Raw genomic sequence first — 24,599 nt, forward strand, 5'->3', positions numbered from 1 at the left:
GCATATAATGAATATATGCCTATAAAACATATTTTCTATTTTTTACATTAATTTTAATGCTTAACTATATGACAATCATGTGATCATCACACGCTCCCATTCTCATTCTCTATTTCCTTCCTCATAGAAGCAGTTTATGAGTTTCTACATTGTTTCCCATGGAGGAAATTAGTATATTCCTTGATGTATAAGTGTATTTAAAGTGTCTTTATGGGTACATGCACATATTACGTGTACATATTTTTAAATCTGATGGGCTTCTTATTTAAAACTGTCTGTTTGGAAAAATATGATGTTTTTTTCTCTGAAAATCCTCATTTTCAAACAACTTTGTAAAGAGAGCAGATAGTATTGAATCCAGATGATACACTGATTTTTACTGTTGATTCTTTTCACCTTTCTTTGGAAATGTGTGGATTTTTCCATTTATTATAGTATTGTGTTAATCAAATGACAGCAGAAATTATGTTGACATTTATCTATGAAATTGATTTTTTAAAAATATTTTGTTTATTTTTATTTATTTATTTGAGAGTGACAGGCAGAGAGAGAGGGAGAGAATAGGTGCACCAGGGCTTCCAGCCACTGCAAGTGGATTCCTGGGGAATCGAGCCTCAAATCAGGGTCCTTAGGCTTCACAGGCAAGCACTTAACCGCTAAGCCATCTCTCCAGCCCTGAAATTGATTTTTGTATTTACCAAAAATAAATTATTTTACCTTTCACACTGCATTCTTCATCCTGATAATACTCAGCATCCAGTTGTTGAGAAATTGCAACTTTATTTTTATGAATATTCTCAATACCAAACCATTAAAATAGTATTTGTTCATTGTGTAAATAATTGTAACTGTCCTGAAAGTGGCTGACATTACACTTGCATTTTATACACAATTAGGTATCATTATTTGAGGTGCATTTAAAAAATAAATGAAGCTGAGTGTGGTGCTGCACACCTTTAATTCCAGCATTCAGGAGGCAGAGACAAAAGGATTGTCATGAGTTCAAGGCCAGCCTGAAATTCCATAGTGAATTCTAGGTCAGCTTGGGATAAAGCAAGACCCTACCTGGAAAAACAAAACAAAGCAAAGCAAAACAAAGCAAAAGAATTCATGGATATAGGTGATATCTCTCCTGATTGTGTATGTTTAGGCTAGGGTAATATTTCCTCATGTCTATCCCTTTTTTTCTCCTTTGACCCTGGAGGAGAAACAAATCTCTAAGAAATCATAGACACTGATCTTTGTTTTTCTCTGTGCAGAGTTCACCTTTGGCTTGGTGTCCTTGGGTTAAAATACCACCACTAAACTGCCCTTTAAATGGCTATCACTCAGTTTTTCATTCTTGAAAAAAATTATGATTTAAAAAAACAAAAACAAAAACAAAAACATGAGCCAGTTTTGATACCATATAAGCGCCAATGGCAATGGACCTTCCTTTCAGAGTTACTTCCCATGAGAGGGAACAATGCAATAAAGGGTGGATAAAAATCAGGCTGTCCATTCTACACCATAGACAATCTTTTTAGGATTCCAGTGTGTGTTTAGGTCCCCTTGAGTCTTCTATTATTTATTTATTTTTCATTATGAAACCATTAATATCAAAAGGCACTGGAAAGATCAGCATTCAAAGCATCTGAGGGTTGTGAACATTTTAAAGTATATTTTAACTGTTACTTTGCTTCATGTCTCAAGAAAGAAAGATACTTGTTCGAAGATCACCAATATCGCTTCCAACCAGATTTCACTATAAAATACTTGCTGAATGAGTATGCGTCAGTAGTATTACTGAAAGGAAAATAAAAAGTCCCATAAAGTCAGCCATCTCAGTGTGGGAATATTACAACTAACACTACAAAGACAAAATGGGATTCCCAGTGGAGCACCAAGTGAAGCATCATATATAAAGTGGAGCTTTCCTTTAATGTGAAATTCTATGAAATAGGTTTATGGCTGGTCAACACAACTAAAGAACAGTTTAGATTAAATGTTTCAAGTTAAATATTTAGGAATACTCAGTTAACGTAGGCAGAACACCATGGCATGCTTCATATAAGTGTTGGTCATATGAAATGATGCTGTGTTTTCACACCTTGGATAATTAACTGCTTTGGTTTTGAATTGCAGGTGAAACTATTCAACTTTATCCCTAGCAATATTTTGTTTCATCATAAAATGCTTCCCTAGAGACTGTGGCTGTTATTTTATTATTCTTTTACATGTGTGTATGTGTGTGTGTGTGTGTGTGTGTGTGTGTGTGTGTGTGTGTGTGTGGTGTGTTTGTAAGGGGCTTATCTTCTTTGTGTTTGTTTTAATATCCCAAATTAACAATAAATTTATCAATTGATTGCAGGAACTCTAGTAACCAGTGTTTCAAAATTTGATTCATTTTTAAAGGATATTATTCTATGAATGGTAATTAAAATTATATATGAAATAAAAGAGAATGTACTTTTAAAGGAAGAATTCTAAAACTTTTCAGGAAAGTAAGATTGAAAAAGCATATCAGTTAATATATACATAATTAATTGCCAAAATTTATATTGTGAGATTTAATTAAACATGTTTTAGTTGTTTAGGTTATGAAATATTAGATAAAACATTCAGGGAAAGAAATGAAGAATCAGTATTATTCCTCTGCTATCTTTTTATTTCAGCTGAATAATAGTGATTTTTGTAGGCGCATAGTCACTGATATTTTTGTTTTCATCTACAGGAAACTGAACATTCTATGAAGGGTAAATCTATTAATTAGAGACCCATACAGCTCTCCTTCTGGCTGGTATAATCATTAAATTGATTTTTCCAGTCCATCATGTAATTGCTCCAGCGATGAAATCCTACTTTCCATTCTTGTTCTGCTTCATCAATACTCCCTGTAAAACATGAAACAAGTTGCATTAATCTAAATTTCAATCTCTGAAAAAATATTTCTGAGTATACATTCTGTTCTCTTTAAGTATACTATAAAGCATTTTTAAATTCTTTTTTTATCTATTAACAGGTTCTATATTTATGTTAATCTTTTAGTAAATTTTATGCAGTATATTAATGTACAAATAACACCTGCATGTGATAAAATACACAAAAAATATGTACTATAGTGGGACAATTATGTACTATAGTGCTTTACTTTCCAAGCAGCCATATAGATATTACTCATTAATTAATTCCTTACAGAACTATAAAATCTCATGTGTTATATATCTTGTATTCATCTAACTATCTCCTATTTATAACCTACATATCTATCAGCTATGGAGACAAAAAAGAAAGAAAGAGTAGGCGTTATTTTGGTTAAAATTACTTATACCAATATTTATGGATATATAAGGAGCACTTTATAATTACCATTGCATATAGAATGGATCTTCATTAAAATATAGAAAGTGTACTTTAATTCAAAACTTAGTTATTTAGTTGTTGCATCTACCTACCATGTATAGGTAGTTTATTAATGCCATTGCAAAATAGAAAAAAAATGGCTAAGAAAATCCTAGTTTCAAGAAGTTTGAAAGCTGCAAGTACTTCCTTGGAGGATAGCAACATTAACATCATTTCATATGTGTATATGTTTGTAGTGTAAAGGAGGAAACAAATTTAAAAACACAAATAGCTGAGAGGAAAAATACAAACATAGAATAAGAGTGGGGAGGGTTGGCACTGAATTTCTAGTATAATATTGACCAACATTATTAAACATTGTAGTGGCATTGTCTTCAAGCTACATTAACCCTGGAAGGCTTTTACTTGGTGTTAGAAATATTTTTTACTTATAAAGCATTACACTAATACTACTACTGAGAATTTTCTTCTTATGCTTAGCAATAGTTTATGTTGTTGTTACAGTTATGCAACAGAAATATAATCATAATTTATTATTCCTTGATTAATTAAGGAAGAAAGTAAATGAATTGTTGGGCCTTTTCTATTTTTTTTAATGCAAACAGCATATGTAAGATATTTGCCCATTTGATGCTATATATTGCTTGTCCATTGTTTATTATTATTTATTAAAATTTTATTCTTTTTATTTGGGATAATAGCAGTAGAGCAATTGCTATTTATCTATTGCCTTCAGCTTTTGAATTTAAATGTCATATGTAAAGTACAGTAATACAAGCACATAAAATAACATACACAAATATGGAATGCAAGTTAAAAGCAAAATTAATTGCTGGAAATTTGAATAGTAGAAATGGAAAAAGTCCAAAAATACATAAAAATACTTAGGAGTAAGATAAAAATAATTTTCAATATTCATAAAATGTAAAACTGCAATGATTTTTAAGAAAGGATCATATTGGAATATTCGAAGTGAAATCAATATTCAAGTGTTATAGAGACTGTTAAGAGAAATCACTGCAGAAGTTAGCTCACTTCTATTAGGAAGTAGCTGTGGTAATGCAGGCAAAGTCAATATATATTTAGGAGTCAATAACTAGAACTTGTCCAACTTCCATTTTAAAATACTACGTGGCATTGCTTACGATAGGATATAAATTCCTTGGTATGACACACCAGAATGATCATCTCTGGTCCCTGCTTATCTCTAAGTTACCTTGTTATTGAAATTCAGTGAATGTCTTTCGTCATAAAAGCTTTCCCTGATCCTGGACCCTGACACACCACCTCCATGTTGGTGAGCAGGCTGCAATTGCTGTGAATGTTTCTGGCTGCATTTGCAGTTCTTGGACTAGTAACAGAGGACAGGCTCTGTAAATGGTTATCAAATTAATTGATGAAAGTAAAAAAAAAAAAAAAATCCTATTTCTACCAAGAATGTTATCACATGTAAATGATAATACATCCTTAACATTTTCAGAAATATGTAAAATGCCAACTACATAAGGTAAATAATCAAGTCAAACTCACCACAAACAACTAGTTACTTAGGATTTATGTTCCTTTTTTCTTAGTTTGAAGATACTTTTGTAAATATTTCAATGAGGTGTTTTGTATCATTTGATAACTTTTTAAAGTATCAAATTCAAAAGACTTCCTTAGGACTGGAGAAATGACTTAACTATCTATTAAGGTGCTTGCCTGAGAAGCCTAGGAGTGCAGTTTGATTCCTCAGGACCAATGTAAGTCAGATGCAAAAGGTGGCACATGCATCTGGAGTTCATTTGCAGTGGCTAGAGTCCTTGCCACACCCATTCTATCTGCCTTTTTTTTCTCATTCTCAAGTAAATTAATTAATTTTTTTAAAAAGCCATCCTCTCCTTCCAACATTCACCCAGTTCCCCACCGAAGGGGGAAAAAAAATCCTCTGTGGTGGCTTTGGCAAAAATGTTAAGTGATATTTCAAGGAGGAAGTTATACCAGCATCACTCATATTAGTGGGCAATTTTGACAACTGCAAACTCTTAATGTTGGTACAAGAACATTTTGCACTTTGCAGGAAAACAAAGTCCTTAACACTCTTGGAATAAAATCAATGGCAGGACATGTTTGAATAAAGTTAAATCCTGGTACATTATAAATTATGTGATATGAAAAATAACAAGTAAAGCAGTTTTCATTTCTTAAAAAATTAATTGCCTAAGTTTTTGTTTTGTTTTGTTTTTATGCTTTTTTTTTTTTTTTTTTTGAGGTAGGGTCTCACACTAGTCCAGGTTGACCAAGAATTCACTATGTAGTTTCAGGGTGGCCTTGAACTCATGGCCATCCTCTTACCTCTGCCTCCCAAGGTGCTAGGATTAAAGGTGTGTGCCACCACACCCGGCTTGCCTAAGTTTTGAATGGCACATCTATACAGAAACCATAAAGGGATGTGTATGATAGAACATGCCAAATTCTTTCAGCCTTACTCAATTTCGATCTGAGAATTTCCTGCATAAAGAATAGTCCTGGATTGGAAAGATTTCTTAGTGGTTAAGGCACTTTCCTGCAAAGCCTAAGGATCTAGGTTCAATATCCCAGTACCCATGTAAAGCCAGATGCACAAGTGGCACATGCATCTGGAGTCTGTTTGCAGCAACTAGAGGCCTTTGCATGCCCATTCTCTCTCCCTCTATCTGCCTTTGTCTCTCTCAAATAAAAATACATAAATAAAATATTTTAAAAACTCAGAAAATAATAGTCCTTTATAAGTAGACCTAGTAATCTTCATGTGAATTTTAAAACATACTAGCTGGAAATAAATATAATACCATGTCATATAATAAATATGAATACATTTTAAATATTCATGGTTGATGAATCATGTCGTATGAGTACACAGCTCCCCTTTTCCTATATGCCTCTCCTAACCAACTAGGTTACATTTTGTTTTTGACCACTGTGGTTGCACAAATGATTCAGTTAATCTTAAATTATTTTAAATGTCATAAAGTATCCTAAGTGTAAAATAAAGACAACCTGTTCATGTGTGTGTGGGTGGGTTTGGGGGATTCAGGTGAATCCTTTGCTATTATTGTTTGGGGCTTTGCACTAAACCAAAGAAAACTGGATAGTCAGGGAAGGCAAAATAAGATAACGTTTTGAGTACAGAAAAAAAAAAAATCACTTTTTCAATTCACTCTTTTGTTAGCTTTCTTTTCCTCACATTGGTGTCTCATTTAAAACTAAAAGGTGGGCTGGAGAGATGGCTTGGCGGTTAAGCGCTTGCCTGTGAAGCCTAAGGACCCCGGTTCGAGGCTTGGTTCCCCAGGTCCCACGTTAGCCAGATGCACAAGGGGGCGCACGCGTCTGGAGTTCGTTTACAGAGGCTGGAAGCCCTGGCGCGACCATTCTCTCTCTCTCCCTCTATCTGTCTTTCTCTCTGTGTCTGTCGCTCTCAAATAAATAAATAAAAAAAAAACAAAACTAAAAGGTTTCCTTCTCTATGAAAATGATTCTGAATAAAAGAAAAATCTAAGCAAGTTTTAAGCAAAGCAGAATGTTTGTTAAGGCTAAAGAAATATGAGCTGGTTTAAGTATTATAGGTTGAAATAAGAAAATGCCATGTCCTGAGTGTTCCTTACAAATTAGAAAGTTGGTGTGAAGAAATGGCTCAGTTGTTAACGGTGCTAAATTACAAAGCCTGCTGACTCTGGAACAACTTCCCAGTGCTCCTATAAAGGCAATGTGGAAAGTGGCGTGTGTAGTAGAGTTGGTGCAGAGGCATGTTGCCTTCATGTGCCCACACACACAGTCTCTCTCTGTCTAGCAAATAAATTAAAAAAAAATTTAAACTTAGAGCTATGTCTTAAATTTCTATAGATTAAACGTCCACTATTTTTATATGTACTGACAGATTTCGTTTCCAGTGAGGAAGTTGTTACTAGCTCATAGACAGCAGTTTTGTTTGGGCATCTGTGGTGTTTTATTCTGACATCGCTCCATCCTTCCACCCCATCCCCCAACCTCCAACCTCTGCCAAAAAAAAAAAAAAAAAAAAAAAGTATTTTCTTTTTAAGAGAGCAAGAGAGAGAGAAGAGATAGAGAATTGGCATGCCAGGGTCTCAGCTACTGTAATTGAACTCCAGACACTTGCGCCACCTAGTGGGCATGCGCAACCTTGTGTGCCTCCCCTTTGTTTCTCTGGTTAAAGTGGGATCTGGAAAGTAGAACATGGGTCCTTAGGCTTCACAGACAAGCACCTTAACTGCTAAGCCATCTCTACAGCCCAGTTATGTGTTTTGAATGCTTGTTCCCAGCTGACAGCATTTTGGAAGATGGAGCCTTGCTAGAGGAGGTGTGTTTTGGATAGTGGGCTGAAGGGTGTAATAACCAGCTGCCCTTTGGTAGAGTTTGGCACACTCTCCTGCTGCTGTTTTTCAACTGCTGTGACAGAGCTGATGTCCAGCCTCTGCTTTCCCCTGTCATCATGATGCTTCTCCTTCAGATTGTAAAACAATATAAAACTTTCCTCCCATCAGGTTGTTTTAGTTGGGTGCTTTATCCCAGCAAGGAGAAAGTAAATCAGCAGTATTCTCACACATACAGGAACTGGGGCATCATCTCAAGATTGTTTTGGATTTTTTTTTTTTTAACTAAGGGTACTAAGTCCACAGAGAAGTCTATTCTCATGACCCCAAAACATTCTAAGTATTCAGTTTCTAATAGTATTACCTTGAAGGTTAGAATTTAAACATATGAGTTCAATACACAAATACCCAAATAGAAATAGGAGAGAATAGAAGAAAGATGCATGACACTTGAATTGCTGAAGGAGATCAGTTAGAGAAACAGACTAAGTAGGCATTGAAATTTGCTGATCTCATGATTTCAAAAGCATCATAGTTCATGTACTTGAAATCTCTTTCATCCCATCTCAATATTATTTATCTAAGATAAATCAGCTAGGAAAAATTACTAAGAAAAGTGGGAATAATTACTTCCATCATAGATCACTTAGTTGTTAGTTTCTTGTCTAACTAGAGTGAGTATGGTGTCACAGTGTATTATTTTATACACAGGCTAGGCAGTTTGAAAAGCTTTTTGTTTGTTTATTAGTTTGTTTTTCAAGGTAGGGTCATACTCTAGTCCCCAAGCTGACCTGGAATACACTAGGTAGTTTCAGTCTGGCCTCAAACTCACAGCCATCCACCTACCTCAGCCTCCTAAGTGCTGGTATTAAAGGCATGCACCACCATACTTGGATTTTTTTTTTTTTTAAGAGAAAGAGGAAGAGAGAGAGAAAGAGAGAGAGACAGACAGAAAGTGCGAATGGGCACACTCTAGACAGTGCAAATGAACTCCAGATGCATGCACCACCTTCTGCATCTGGCTTACATGGGTACTTGGGAATTGAATCTGGGTCCTTAGGCTTTACAAATAACTTAGCTGCTAAGTAATCTCTCCAGTCCATAGATTTGGCATTCTTTCATTCTGGAAGGCAACCATGTTTGGTGATATGTACAGATATGTATTGAATCCACAGTATCTAATATGCCTATTTACAGAGAATATGGAGATAATTTTCTTCTTTAAATAAATTGAACTTTTTCATTTCTGTTTATATAATATTCATAGTTGGTTGTTTTTATTTTTGAATTCCACAGTTGAAAAGCTCAGAATACAATTACCACAAACCAAAAGCACTCCTAAACAAAATGTAAAATGCAGAAGAGAGCACAAACCATGCGGAATTATTTATAATGCAATATTTTAAAAAATAAAAATTCTCAACAAACCAAACAAAAAACCTAGTCATAGCTTTGATTTGATTTTCTATAAAAAGAAACATTCTCGGTATTTAATAAAGCATTTAGACTATACATACTAAGTAGAGACTGCAGAATATACCTTTAAAATGAAGGATAAGTAGCACTAGCCATTCTCAATACTTTTTTCTCTATTCCTAGCTTATTAGAAATGTTGATGTCATTGATGATGATTATTGGATGATTTATTTTCATTTTATAAAGTCTGACATGCTAAGCTATTGCATTATTAGTGAAAATATGAACTTGAAAATATTTGACACCGGCACTGTGTATTTTATTTCTTGCAGATGTCATAAGAGTCTAGGAGTAGCATGAAGTACAGCCTCAATGTGAAGGGCTCAAATCCATGTGTTTAAAGAAGTGTTAAGAGACATTTTATTTGGAACATTCATTGCTGAAATGTAAACTATGGCTGAAGTGGTACTTAGAAAACTTACTGCTTTACTCCCATGGTAAGTGAAATAATCATATCATATCATATTAAAGAATGCTGGTCTACAGCCATGCTTTGCAATTTCTTTTGTTTTAGAGCAATATTTGAAAAAAAAATGATTAACCCAAACTTCTTCTGAATCCATGTGAATAACACCAATTTTGAAAATATTAAAATTAAAATATTCAGTTTTGATATTTGAAAAATTATAAGGTATAGCATCAACATGTGTTCTTAGTTTTTCCAATCTCCTTACTTTAATTATAAAACTCAAAACTTAGAACCTCAAAGTACATTTTATTCTTTAAAAAGTAACAATTTTCAAGTGGGGCATGATGGTGCATGCCTTTGACCCCAGCACTTGGGAGGCAGAGGTAGGATTGCCATGAGTTCAAGGCCACCCTGAGAGTGCATAGTGAATTCCAGGTCAGCCTGAGGTAGAGTGAAACTCTACCTCAAACCCAACACCCCCCCCAAAAAAGTAACAATTTTTAAATGGCTATAGTTTTTGATGTTTTTAGATTTACTGTTGCTTTCGTCCCTTATTAATTTTCCTTCAAATTAAAACCTGGCCCTCTCATTTTAGAATATTTTAACTAAAGATTAAGAACATGAGGTTTGTGATATGTTCAAAGGCATCTGTTTGGGTCTGTTGCAGATTAAATGAATCGTGTCATTGTTACTCACTCTTGTAGTATACAAGGGCAACATTGTTGTTCTGCCAAGTGACCAAGGGAAGCTGAGACCATCTCTGGATATATATTATGTCACAGAACATTTGGTCATTCACAGAACACTGACAGACTAGCAATATCTCCTAAAATGATAAAGCACACAATTATAAGTTTATTGAGTAAGGTCTAATAATTAAAAGTCATATAAACAATCTCATGTCTCTCTGAGGTGCTTGTCTTTGCTAATTTTCAAAAAAAAGAAACTGCTAGTATATATTACATTGTGATATCTCACATAATCTGAAACCCAAAAAAATGTAATGATGATAATGGTGTAAAGGACTGCCTGTATCATTGTTGGTTGTGGTCAGTTACTTTCATTTGAAAAATTAAACTTGAAAACAGAATTTAAGTAGGCAGTGAATTGCTTATGTCACTTTTACCTTTATGAATAATCAAAGTAAGGAAGCATGTGTTTGATCACTTTGATTTGATTAAAATATATTCTCAGTAATGAATAGTGAAAGAATATGATAATACTATCATAATGCAAACCAATTCCCCCATATTTTCTTACATGTTTTAAAGTAATCATATCGTGAGTGCTGGTTAACTGAATTACTTTTTACGCAAATAAAAAATTATGTAAATTATAACTTTTCCTACTTTAACGTTATCCACAGTATACTAATTTAACCAAATGAAAAAAAGGCACATACCTGTCATTTCTAAGACTTTAGGAAAAAATGATGTCCAGAATCGGCACTGTCGAGCACGGAGTTTGGTATAGACCTTGGGCATGCCTGTGTTCAAGGTAAGGTATTTCTGTTCTTTGCTATTGAAGACTGGCCACTTTGTGCTATTGCTCTGGGTCCCATTCGGATATCTAAGGAAACAGTGATGGTATGGTTGTTTTGCAATTATTTCTATGGTAGAGGTTCTCTACAACTTTCCTAATAACATTCACACAATCAGAAATATATATATTTTGATGATGATTCAAGCATGAGCATACACACTGTCAATGAAAAACTATAGCAATTAAAAAAAAATTAAAGACAGGTTTGTTGTAAGCATTTCTGTGTAACTCAGAGGAAAAAATGTGTTCAATTACAATTCACATTGAAATATCCCAGACTTAACTTTATACCATGACTATCAACACCACCCAGTCAATGTCTTTTTTCAATTTATTCTGCCTATTCACATCAAAGCTGCCTGGATTTGAGAATAATTCCACACCTCCTTGTCATATAATTACCTCATAATTCTAGTAAACTACCTCATCCCACTTTTAAGACTTAATTCTTAACTTAATTCTGTTCTTGTTTCATTATTTAAAAATGATTCAGTAACTCAGATCAATGTTACAGAACAAGGTAAAACACATATTTCCTCTTTTGTTTTCAAATATTCTATTCATAAACCAATAGCAAGTAGGAAGCATTCTACTTAACTCCCACCTCTGTTTCTCTATTTCATTTCCTTGCCCTTGTTCTAGATATTTTTTTCTTAGACTTTTCTCCCCTAATCTCATAGGTCTAAAACACATTCAGAAATTTCACAGGCTATTTGCACTGTTCCTCATCCAAAATTTTGACTTTATATTAACAGTTGCCTTGTGTTTTTTTTTTTTTTTTAGTATTTTTATTTATTTATTTATTTGAGAGCGACAGACACAGAGAGAAAGACAGATAGAGGGAGAGAGAGAGAGTGGGCGCGCCAGGGCTTCCAGCCTCTGCAAACAAACTCCAGACGCGTGCACCCCCTTGTGCATCTGGCTAACGTGGGACCTGGGGAACCGAGCCTCAAACCGGGGTCCTTAGGCTTCACAGGCAAGCGCTTAACCGCTAAGCCATCTCTCCAGCCCTGCCTTGTGTTTTGATATTTAAATTTCATTTTAATTTATAATTTTGTAGTATTCACAAATACCACTATTAAGGTTATATAAGTAAAACTCAAAGAACTTTTCTTAGTGATTCTGAGTAGTTGATCATTCATAAATCACTATGTTTAATAAAGATATGTTCTTTCTGTGACTTAGATACTAATTTATGTTCCAGAATTTGAAACTAGTGTTGAAGACTTTGTTTCCCCTGGGAAACTGATAAGGAAGTGTATCCAGGGGAATAAAGAAGTAACACTGCAAGAAATCCTAAAACAAGTGCAAGGAGATGGACAGGTGTTATATAGAAGAGGAATCATTGCATAAGTGAAAGGAAATTACTCAATGAATAGGATTCTGGTTTAATTAAGGAAAGCAAGTAAGGAATTGAGTGAGAATGAAAGTAGGGAAAACTGGGAACAGAAACTGAAATAACATAGGAAATACACAGGGAATCTCCTTATTAGATGAAATAATTAATATTAGTATTTTATATTCTCAGCTATGAGTCTGTCATTAATGCCCAGATATTATGTTATCATTTTGATATTTTACAGCCCAGAAAAACAGACTTTCATTTGTAGGAGTTTGCTATTGTTTATGGATTTGGATCAAAATTCTACTGTGTGCTATTTAATATACTATCAAACACTATAATTTTTGTCAATTCCATCATAAACAGAAAATTAAAATAATTAAAAAAAAAACAGTGGTGTTAGTGCACACCTTTAATCCCAGCACTTGGGAGGCAGAGGTAGGAGGATCACCATGAGTTCAAGGCCACCCTGAGACTCCATCCTGAATTCCAGGTCAGCCTGGGATAAAGCAAGATCCTACCTCAAAAACTTGAAAGACCACCCCCCAGCACACATGCACACAAAAACCAAAGATAATAAAGGAAAGCTATTCTTTCCTTTCTCTTAAATTCATTCCACCTTAAGTAAAATTATTCAAGAAAAAAATTAGTTGGACTTTCTCACAAGTTTGTTATACAAAATTCTTCATTATGCATATTGCAGAAGTAGAAATTTGAGAGGAAAGGCAATATTTCAGGGACTGGAAAGGACCCCTGAAACTAGAAGAACTTGGCAGAAATGCTGATATTCATCAGGAATGGTTGTTTAGTGGCAGGTTGTACAAATGACTGTACTGGATAGGCATCATAAATTCACATTCTGTCAGAGAAAAGCAGGCATACTCAACCATGGATGCAGGAACTTAGAGATAAACAGCTTCCTGATGGATGAGTTGATTTTATGAGGAATTGGATGATTGAATAAGGATTACTAATTACAAGAGTAACCAGAGCTACTTGAGCTAAATCAATATCACAATAGGTTTGAAACTTCCTGCTTTAGGGTATTATTTGAGAGAAGTCAGAAAGAATATTCTTCCAGATCACAGATGGCACACTTACCTGGGAGAATTACATAGTGCTTTCCCTTTCTTCTCAAGCTGTAGACATAAGCAAGCTCAGCTGCTGGAGGCTGGATGTTACACCAGGAGAACCACTGGTCTGATTCAGTAGGGCAGTTCTGAATTGCTAAATTGCCCACTTTCTTCCTAATTCCACTCTAATTAACTTATGGCATCATTTTAACTGCACATTCACTCCTGGCTTCTGCAAATGATGGCTTAAAACAGAGCTGACTTGGACTTGATTTCAAGAGCAAATTGCTAATAGTAATGCCAGTATTCATTTAACAAACTTTGTTCCATGAAATGACTTATGGCATTCCAAACTGTAATTTAGAGATAATAAAATCTCTCTGACAATGGATGCAGATATAGTTTTCAAAAACATGATTGAAATAGCTATTCAAGTGAGGAAACATTTTAGTCTATAATTTGAAGAAATATCCTAGGAATGTAAAACTTAAAAAGAGACACAATTCTCTTTCTGTCTGTATCAATTAAAAACTTCTGGAATGCAGCATATTTCCCAGATACACAAATCTGCAACAAGATATCATTCAGCTCTCACTTAGAAAAAGAACATTTTCTGCTTTTGTAACAAAACAGAGTTGAGAGTGACTATAACCTAAAAAGTATTTTAAGAAAACTTTGGGTTATTTTTATTGTCAGATTACTTTTTCTACCAGTGTTCTCAACAAGAGATGGTGAAACATAGCTTTTGTTTAAAAAAAAAAAAAAAAAACAGGAAGAAGAAAAATTATCTTCCTAATAGCTGAGCTACAGAAAAACATTGCCTGCTATCATTGATACTTGGGCAAATATTTAACTGCTTATTTTATGAACAATCTTAGGAAAAATATATAAACCAATCTAGGGTACCTTGATAAGAAGTATACATGTAGTTTCATGGATGAATTTTTAAAAATATTTTATTTATTTATTTATTTGATAGAAAGACAGAGGAAGAGGCAGAGAGAGAGAGAATGAGCATGCCAGGGCCTTCAGCCACTACAAACAAACTCCAGATGCATGCACCCCCTTATGCATCTGGCTTATGTGGGTCCAGGGAAATTGAACCAGCATCCTTAGGCTTTGCAGGCAAACACTTTAACAGCTAAGCCATTTCCCCAGCCCCCACCTGTATGAATTTTACTGGGAGTACAGAATGCTGCATTTGTCCACTCTAACTTAGGAATTAATTAAAATTGTCCTTGACTGTGAATTCAGAGATACCATTTATTTAGTTTTTGATTATTTTGAATTTTTTAACTTTTATTTATATTTATTTCCTTATTAGAGATAGAGAAAGGGAGAGACAAAGAAAGAATGAGAATGGGCAAGCCAGGGCCTCTAGCCACTGCAAACAAACTCCAGTTACATGCGCCACCATGTGCATCTGGCTTACATGGGACTTGGAGAATCAAACCTGTATCCTTAGGCTTCACAGACATGCATCTTAACCACTAATCCATATATCCAGCCCAGAGATACAATTTATAACTTGACATTCTTAATTAAGTCGCGTACTTGATTTTCAATATGCCACACAGTAATATGAAACCATAGCTGGTACTTGTGAACTGAAAAGTAATTTAAATATTCAGAGGACTGACTTGATACAGCCAGAATAATATCTTTTTTTTTTAAGTTATTTTATTTATTTGAGAGCGACAGAGAGAGAGAGAGAGAGAAAGAGGCAGAGAGAGAGAGAGAGAATGGGCATGCCAGGGCCTCCAGCCACTGCAAATGAACTCCAGATATGTGTGCCCCCTTGTGCATCTGGCTAACGTGGGTCCTGGGGAATCGAGCCTCAAACCAGGGTCCTTAGGCTTCACAGGCAAGTGCTTAACTGCTAAGCCATCTCTCCAGCCCCAGAATAATATCTTAAGTATGCAGGTATTGATAAGTCTACATTCCACATTTTAACACACATAAATAAAATATTATGTTAAAAATAGGCTATAAAGGAATAGGAATTTAGAAAATCAGTTCAATAATAACCAAATAATTAATTTATAACATGCACTATGTCACATGTAATGTAAGCACAGGATACATTTCAATGGACAAGAATAAAGATTCATTTAATAGTTTTAATTCCCTGAGAAAGCTACATAATATGTAAAATATATGATAGTACATAGTATCAGGTATAAGAAGTGATTATAGATTGAAGAATGGAAATAAGAATCAGTAACAAGTAGGTATCAATTTTGGGCACAAGTATAAGGAATGAACAGTAAAGATTTAACTTACCTAATATTTTTAGTTTTAAACTAAGAAAAAAAAAACAATTATTCACCTTAAGGAGTTGTTATGTGATACTTTGCTATTTGTACACATTGTCCTAATCTAAATAAGACTGAGTGTATCTATTTATTTAAATGCCTATCATTGATACATAGGAAACATTCTTTGCTCCAATCTCTTTGGAATATAAAGTGCACAACAGTTATCTTCTTATATAATATGAACAAAAAAGTTTATTTTTCATATGTAACTGGACCATAATAAGTAGTGGTCAATTCATCCCATGATTCCAATATCCTTCCCAAACTCATGACAATCATAGTCAACTTCTATTAGATCAAGTGTTTTATAATAGTCCATGACTTTATTGGTCTTTGTCCCTGGTTCTTATGAAGTAACCTCTCAAGTTTTGGAATCTGATAGAAGTGCCTCCTCATGGTCACTTGATAATTTTGGCCACAGAGATGATTTAGGGTGGGGTTGGCCACACTGGTAATCCTAGAGTAGACATTGGCTGAGATTTCTAGACATGTAGAAAGGGTTTGGACATGTGAGCACACCAGGGCCTCTTGACATTGAAAATGTATCTATATGCATGTACTACTTTGTGTGTCTGTCTTTATATATGTACAGGGACAAGGGAAAAGAGAGTACCAGCACATAATGTATCCATATGAAACATCTTGTTATTAATAATAATTATAAACATATAAAAAAACAGGCCAGCAGGCTATGCAAGCAAGCACTTTAAACTGTTAAGCAGCCTAATAATACATCTCTTGAGTAAAGAAGAAGATATTTATTTTTTAATTAATTAATTATTTATTTATTTATTTATTTAGAGGGAGACAGAAAGAGGGAGACAGAAAGGGAGTGAGTATGGACATGTCAGAGGCTCCTGCCACTGCAAATGAACTCTATATGTATGTGCCACTTTGCTCATCTGGCTTTACATGAGTACGGGAGAATCAAATTTGGGTAATCAGACTTTGCAAGCAAGTGCCTTTAACCACTGAGCAATCTATTCAGCGCTATTTTTAATCTCCTAAACAATGACTTTCTTTGTGTGTGTGTGTGTGTGTGTGTGTGTGTGTGTGTGTGTGTGTGTGTGTGTGTGTTCACTGGTCCTTGTTTGCATTGTCTTGTGGTAATCATACAGCTTTCCTTAGTTCTTAGAGTAGGTTTGATGAATTATCAAATCTGTGGGAGACCATGTCCTGAATCTGTAGTAGGATATCCTGAAATAAAGCTATTCATGAGATAGCTTAAATTGTGATTGTTATCACAAATCTTGGACCAAGTTGAAAACTGTCGTACTTTACTTTTATATTCCACATTGTCTGTCTGGGTGGATCACCTTTATAATCTTCCAAGAGAAAAGAACTATTAGATAGATTCAGGAGGAAAAGGAGTACTCAAGAAGAAATGTTTTAGGCACAAGGAAGAGAAAATAAGAGGAGTGAGATGGACATAGGCCTTTAATTTCAAAGTAAATCAGTTAAGGCAGTGAAATCAGGGTTGACTCAGCTAAAATGGTAGTTGTAGGAAGTGAGGGTGGAGACGTGGCAGGAAAACTCATTGTTCAGAGTCATGTGGATGTTTGAATAATATTTTACTGAAGAAGGGAAGGAACTGAAGGGCTTATGCAGAGTGGATGCGATACAATTTAAATTATTTTAAACATCATTTGTCTGTATTGCTGAGAATAAACTACAGAAGTCAGAAGCTGAAGTTATCAAGAACAATATGAGTTCTCTGAGATAATTTAGGTGAGAGACAGTGATGGCTCGGAGTAGGAGGAGGTGAGAGGTGTGACTAGGTGAGATCCATCCTTGTATACATTTTAAGGGAAGAGATCTTATTATAGTCTAATTATTGAGATATAGAGAAAAAGAGAGGAGTTAATGACTCCAAAGTTTCTGGACTAGAAAGCTAAAAGACTGTTGGAGTTAACATTTATTCAAAGATAAACAGGACAAAGACCATATACAGGAGTACACATGTGCCACATGGAGTTTATTTGAATTAAATAACACTTATTTTTGCTAATATGTAAAAAAGATAAAAATGGTATATAAAATAATAATAATATAATATAATATATATAAAATAATATAATATTATATTATATTAAAATAATAATAATTTGGCATGTGAAGCCACTTTGCAATATTTAAATCAGGCTAAACAGATGTTTATTTCCATTTATTATTGGTTTGAAACATTCAGAATCCTTAATTTTGAAGTGTATTATTATTATCTGTAGTTGATATATAGCTCTAATTAGAATTTAGAATTAGAATTTCTTGATTCTATCTAATTATAAATTAGTATTTACCCATTAGCCTTCCTTCAACCATATTCAAGAATCCAATAGCCATCAATGTACTACCAATCTCTACAAGATCAAAATGTTGAGATTCTAGATATAAGGGTGAATATGTAGTAACTGTTTATCTGTTCCTGACATATGTCACTCTATTCTTGTTCACTTACAAATTAGAGGATTTGGAGCAAATGATATGATTTCATTATTTTTATGGCTGAATAGTAATTTATTATATCTTTATTTATACTTTGAATATATATCATCTCCATACTATATTTATATCATTTATCTATCATCTCTGTCAACTGTCATGTATCTACCTATAATCAATTATCTGTCTCCTATTTTATTTCTCCATTCATCAGCGCATAGTCATTCAGCTGTTTTGCAGTTCTTATCTATTGGTAATGGTGAAAAAGAATCATGGTTAGGCATATATCTATTTAACATCCAGGCTATATTTCCTTTGGATATATAACTTGTAGTGATAGTTCCATCTTTAACTTACTGAATAATCACCATAATGGCTCTAATTTTTTCCCTATAAATTGTTTATAAATTGTATATTCCACATTTTGCTTGCATATATTACTTTTTAGCATTTTGATAATAGCCAAGTAGTGGAATTGAGATAATATTCCATTGACTTTTATTTCTGTTTTCTTAATATTTAATGAGGTCCATTAATTCATTTAATTTGAATTTATTGTTTGGAAAATGTATATCCATATCATTTTTTAGGATGTGTTATTTGTTTTTGTCTTACTGATTTTTTTAATTTTTATTTTTATTGGTTTTTCAAGGTAGGGTCTCACTCTAGCTCAGGCTGTCCTGAAATTCACTCTGTAGTCTCAGGGTGGCCTCCAATTTACTGTGATCCTCCTACCTCTGCCTCCCGAGTGCTGGGATTAAAGGCATGTGGCTTGTCTTACTGATTTTTTTTTTTTTTTTGAAATGGAGGTCTTACTATGTGACCCAGGCCCAGGGGAGCCCCAACCTTGCAACTCTCTCACCTCAACTGGGCTTCTAGTAATGCACCACCATGTCTAGAGTCATCCTGAAATCCTCAGTGCTTTCTTTAAAAGTATATATGTATATTTCAGAGAGAGAAAGAAGCAGCTAGAGAAAGGGAGGATGGGCATGCCAAGGCCTCTAGCCACTGCAAATGATCACAACAAGTAAGATACAAATTCAAAATATATTCTTTTCATCAGATAAATATATAATGTAGCTATGGTGTTTATATATAAAATAGAATATTGTTCTGCCATAAATAATTATCCTATGAATTGAGGAAAATTTTAGGAAACAGGAGTATATTATAGAAAATGAACAGAAATATTTGTGTTAGTTACCTTCTACTGCCTGTGACAAATTCCTGACAAAACCTATTTAAGGGAAAAGGGTTTATTTCATCCTCAAATGGGAATGGTAAGTATATAATGAATTTTACTGGTTAATCTTAATTGATGACAATTCAATTGAGTGACATTCTAATACAGTATTCTCCTTGAAGCACTAAAAACTTGCTTGACTCTGCATGTTAATTTCATTGTGAGTATTATATTTTAAAATGTTTTTTACCACAGAGTACTAATTTATGGTATACATAGCACCCATCTATCCACAGGCCATTGTTTCACATCCTGTTTCTTTGTGTCACCTCTGCACAGAGACCTTCCCTTGTGACACCACTGAAGCAGCCAGTCTTTACTGTTTTCCCTTGAGCCTATGGGTAAAAATAGGCCCTTTTCTCCCATCAGCTACTTTTGGTCAGGTATTCTGTGCCAGCAATGTGACCATAACTGCAACACACTTCATATACTCACTATTTTTTTTTTTTTGCCACTAAAGTTTAAAATAGATATAAAAGCATTTGATAGCATAGAATGCAGTCTGTCTCTCAAAGACCCATGTTAAATAACAAACTGAGGAACTTTAGGGCTGTCAGGAAAATGGAAGGACCAGTGAGCAAAAGCAAGCATAAGATAATTAGAGGACATTCAGTTGTTACTATGATTAGTAGAGGTGTCAGCAAATTAAAATGTCCATGCATTGTTCCCATTATTTTGACATGTTTATATAAAGAACAGACAAAACAATTTTCACAAAATAAACAAATTTATAATTTGTATTTACTCACATAATAGAAATGAATTCATATAATTAATATTTAGTAAAATACAGAGACACTGGTTGTATTAGTGTTCTGAGGTTGTAGCAAAATACCTGAGAAATGCAACTTTAATGAAGAAAGACTAATGCTGACTTACAGTTTTTCAAGTAACAGCCCCTGGTTATCTGGCTGCATTTCCTTGAGCCTGGGGTAAAGCAAAACATCAAAGGTCGTGGAATTGTGTAAGGGAGTAAATCATTGTGGCTAGGTTCAAAATATGGCAAAAGCGAAAGAGAAAAGGAAAAGTAACAGAAACTCAAAATTAAACAGAGAAAAATAAATGAAAATTCTATTTCTCCCAAGATCATTTTCTCTACCACTTTTGCATAAAAAAATATCTTTCAACTACACTTGGGTAGTAAGTAAAGGTAAAAGTAATTTTTATACTGTTTTCTTTAGACAGAGTCATTTTTTTTCCTATCTAGAGAATTTTTTTTTATTCATGTAATATATTGGTAACTTTCATGAAGATGTTATATTTCATTTACATAGTTTAAATCTATGTATTTTTTAAATCTGATCAGTGATCAATGATAGCCTTTCTAAGTTCAATGAATTAATTGTAATATTTATTTTAATTGTGTATACAACTGAATTTAATGTCACTGATATGTATTCATGCAAGTTATTAAATTCAATTGATGAGTTCATTAACTGTAGTTCAGCTATATTGCTTTCATTTTAACCCACAGAAATTTTCTGTGCTGATTGATTAGTTTCATATACTGAACTTCATATTGTTTCACACCCTTGTGAGATTCATCTTCAAAGCAAATGGAATAATTCAAGGGTATTTTACTACATGTACATACACATGTATACCCATTGCCTTAGTCCACTCAAGCAGCTGTAGCAAAATGTCATTGACACAGGAGTTTATAAACAGTAACACTTCATTTGTCATAGTACTTGATCTGGAAAAATTGTTAATATATATTTATTTTTATGAAAGAGAGAGAAAGAGAATAGGCATGCCAGGGCCTCTAGCCATTCCAAACTCCATGTTAAAAATTAGAATTTTAACACATGAGTTTTTAGGGATAGATATAGATATAGATATAGATATAGATGATATAGATATAGATAGATATAGATATAGATATATGGTGTGTTTGTAGTGTGTGGTGAATATGCAAACTCATGAATATCTGTGTGTGTGTGTTTGTGTGTGTGTGGTTTTATAGACTATACATATTGAATGAGGGATACCAAAATTAAAAATATTTAAACATAATTTATTCAGCCTTATAGTACTAGGCTAATGTACAGCATTATCATAATGCCCATTTAGATAAATAGGAACTATATTTTGAGATTCAGAGAAAATAAAATTTATTTTTATAGTCAGAACATATTACTATGGGAAAAAATCATAAGTTCAAAAGGCTTCTGAATATGATAACTGAATGAATAACTTTCAGGAATTTAATTGTACTTTTGATCATTTAAGTATCATTCATAAAACATGATCATGCAAATAACCTTAATTTAACTCAATCGGTTAAAGAAACATAAAGAAAGCAGGAAAGTAGGATAGGAATTACCTGAGGGCTTTCGTTGGAGAAGGAAAAAAGAGTTTGGAGGGATAAGAGCAAAATACATTCCATGCATGTATGAAAGTGTCAAAAATTAAAATTGAAAGAGAACTTTAAAAAATACAGAATGCTTACTGGGTTCCATGTAATATTTCATTAAATGTGAATGTTACTGAATACTTAAATATATATAGCTGAACATGATAAATATATTTGGTCCCTGAAAAAAAAACATAAAATATAAATTTTCACAATATTTTAAGAGAAAACGATCTTATTCTCATATGTGACAGGGGCAATCACACACACACACACACACACACACACACACACACACATATATGTATGTATGTATGTATGTATGTATATAATTTTATAAGATTAATGACAAAACGTTATTGAGTTTTTAATTATGTGGCGATAATAGCATACGTGGTGTGGTGTCAATGTCTTGCATCAGCAGATGGGCAATAAATAGCATGTGTAAGTTGCTCTTAAACTAGCTCTAAAATCAACACAACTCTTTTTTTCTCAATGCCCAGTTACATCTTGCATTTGACTCACTCTAGCTTGTTAGGAAAGTAATAATTGCACACATTTCCCACTGGGTATGATAAGAGCAAAAGATTAGTTACCAAAATAATATGGTGCATTATATAACAATTCCCTGACTTGAATAAAACTTTCATATTTGAGTTAATTACAATATAGATAATGGTTAAGGCAGATATTTATGTCTACTCCACTCTAGTTATTTTCTTCTTTACATCTCTAGATATTTCTACTGCACACTGTGCAAATGAGAGTAATAATCATTGACAAACAATTTTCAGATTCATTATTTTTTTATGTCTCTTCTATTACTAAAGATTAAATTAAAGTTTGTTCTTTTAGGCACAGATCACAGTATCACAAAGAACAAGACAGAAATGGTAACATCACTCAATATATCCTATAAGATGGATACCTTAGAACTAACAAATTAATATCACACTGAAGGATGGGTTAAAACATGATCCATGTTTAAGATATAGTAGCATATATTTATCCATGACCAAAGTTATTAGTCATTGTTATTTAGCTGAATTGCATTTCACAAAACAATGAAGTAAAAAGTGATCATCTCTTTTTTTTTTCCTTTGAATCCAGATCAAAATTTGCTAACATTATTTTTTTTTTTAATTTGGCTGAAATCCAAATTTATAACAGGCAGCCAGATATCCATTTTAAAATGAATTTTCTATATTTTTGAGAATAGCTAAATAGTTTTATTTATTTTTTTAAGAGATCAAGAGAGAGTTAGAGAGAGGCAGACAGACAGAGAAAGAGAATTTGTGAGCCATGTCCTCAGCTACGGCAATCAAACTCCAGACACTTTTGCCACCTATTGTGCCTTGCACTTGCCTAACCTTTGTGTATCTGGTTTACATGGGATCTGGAGAGTGGAACATGGGTCCTTAAGCTTTGCAGGTAAGCTCCTTAAGTGCTAAGCCATCTCTCCAGCCTGAATAGTTAAATCTTAATTAGTATTTCAAAGAGGTTTATGTAGTTAAGCCACTGTCCTGACTCCTCCAAGAAAATAGTTGGTTAGCATCATGAAAATGAACCAATGCTCAATGCAATTCAGTTCTCTTTCAGTGATTAGCATGCACGGCTCATCTTAAGCTGCACATTAGCTGAGAGGGAAAAGAATTGCCCGACAAAAGATCTTTAAGATCTTCAGTGTGACGGATGGACAAAGCTTTTATAGTCTAGAAGATGACTTTTTCCTTCTTTCCTCCGCATTATTTAGACAGAAGAGTTTGTGTTATTAGCTGTAGAGTTAACAAGGAACATCAGGCAAAGTTTATCCTCCTCTAGCTCTCCAGAAAATGAACTGGGTTGAGCACTAGATCAATGTGAAGAAATGGATATCCTTTCCCCCCATTCCTCTCTCCTTCTATTCATTAATCTTCACTTCTGTCTTTTATTTCAGAATAATTATTTTTAAATATTATTTATTTATTCATTTATGAGAGAAAGAGAGAGAGACTAGACACAAATGACCTCTTGCTGCAGCAAATAAACTCCACATGCATGCTCACTTTACATATCATGGGCACTGGGGAAGAGAACCTGAGCTGTCAGGCTTTGTGGGCAAATGCCTTTAATTGCTGAAACCTCTCCTCAGGCCTCCTTCCTTCTTTCATTTTTCCCTCCCCTTTTCTCTTCTACATTTCCTGTTCCCTAGGTCCCTCCCTTACTCACCACTCTTCTTTTCTCCTTTATTCTCTTTCTCCTTTCTCCTCTCACTCCCTCCCTCCCTCCTCCATTCTTTTACATTAGCTTGGCAATTGTATCCTGATATCATAGCAAATTTTTACATGTAAAGATGCATTCTTATTGTACTAGCTTATGTTTTCTAGTGACAAGAGAGAATTTGGATGCTATCATGAATCCCATAGGAGCTATAGTAGAAAGTTCCAAAGTACAGTCACAGAATGACAGCAAAGCACTTCCATTAATAAGGGAAAGACTTTAATATAGATAAGGAAACATTTCCAAAGTTGAAACTATTGGATTTTCTTCAGAGTCTCGGAAGCTCCATCAGCTTTGCTCTCATGTCTGTTTGCCCCAGTACATACCATAAAATTGATGGCAGCAAGCCTGCATTTTCAGGAATGAGACCAGGAATTGCCAAGAAAGTATCTTGGAAACTCAGGTCTGGGGCACCAATAGCTTGAATTTAAGGGAGTACTTGAATCAAATA

General features: G+C 33.9%; 1 protein-coding gene across 4 annotated transcripts in view; it reads right to left on the reverse strand.

The window, feature by feature from the left end:
- Positions 1–2,626: 2,626 nt before the first annotated feature.
- The window catches only part of Bche (butyrylcholinesterase), an 83,743-nt gene continuing 61,770 nt past the window's right edge, over positions 2,627–24,599 (reverse strand). For 3 of the 4 annotated variants that reach the window (XM_045161799.1, XM_004652372.2, XM_045161800.1), the window contains exons 3-4: positions 10,979–11,145; positions 2,627–2,873 (exon numbers count right to left, since the gene is read on the reverse strand). In XM_045161799.1, the coding sequence (XP_045017734.1) occupies positions 2,749–2,873; positions 10,979–11,145 (292 nt within the window). In that variant the 3' untranslated portion in view covers positions 2,627–2,748. Of the gene's footprint in view, positions 2,874–4,591; positions 4,714–10,978; positions 11,146–24,599 lie in introns of those variants that run through there. The other variant, XM_045161801.1, reaches the window with a different exon arrangement.

This window comes from Jaculus jaculus, chromosome 11 (genome assembly GCF_020740685.1).
Source record: "Jaculus jaculus isolate mJacJac1 chromosome 11, mJacJac1.mat.Y.cur, whole genome shotgun sequence".
Taxonomy (NCBI): Eukaryota; Metazoa; Chordata; class Mammalia; order Rodentia; family Dipodidae; genus Jaculus; species Jaculus jaculus.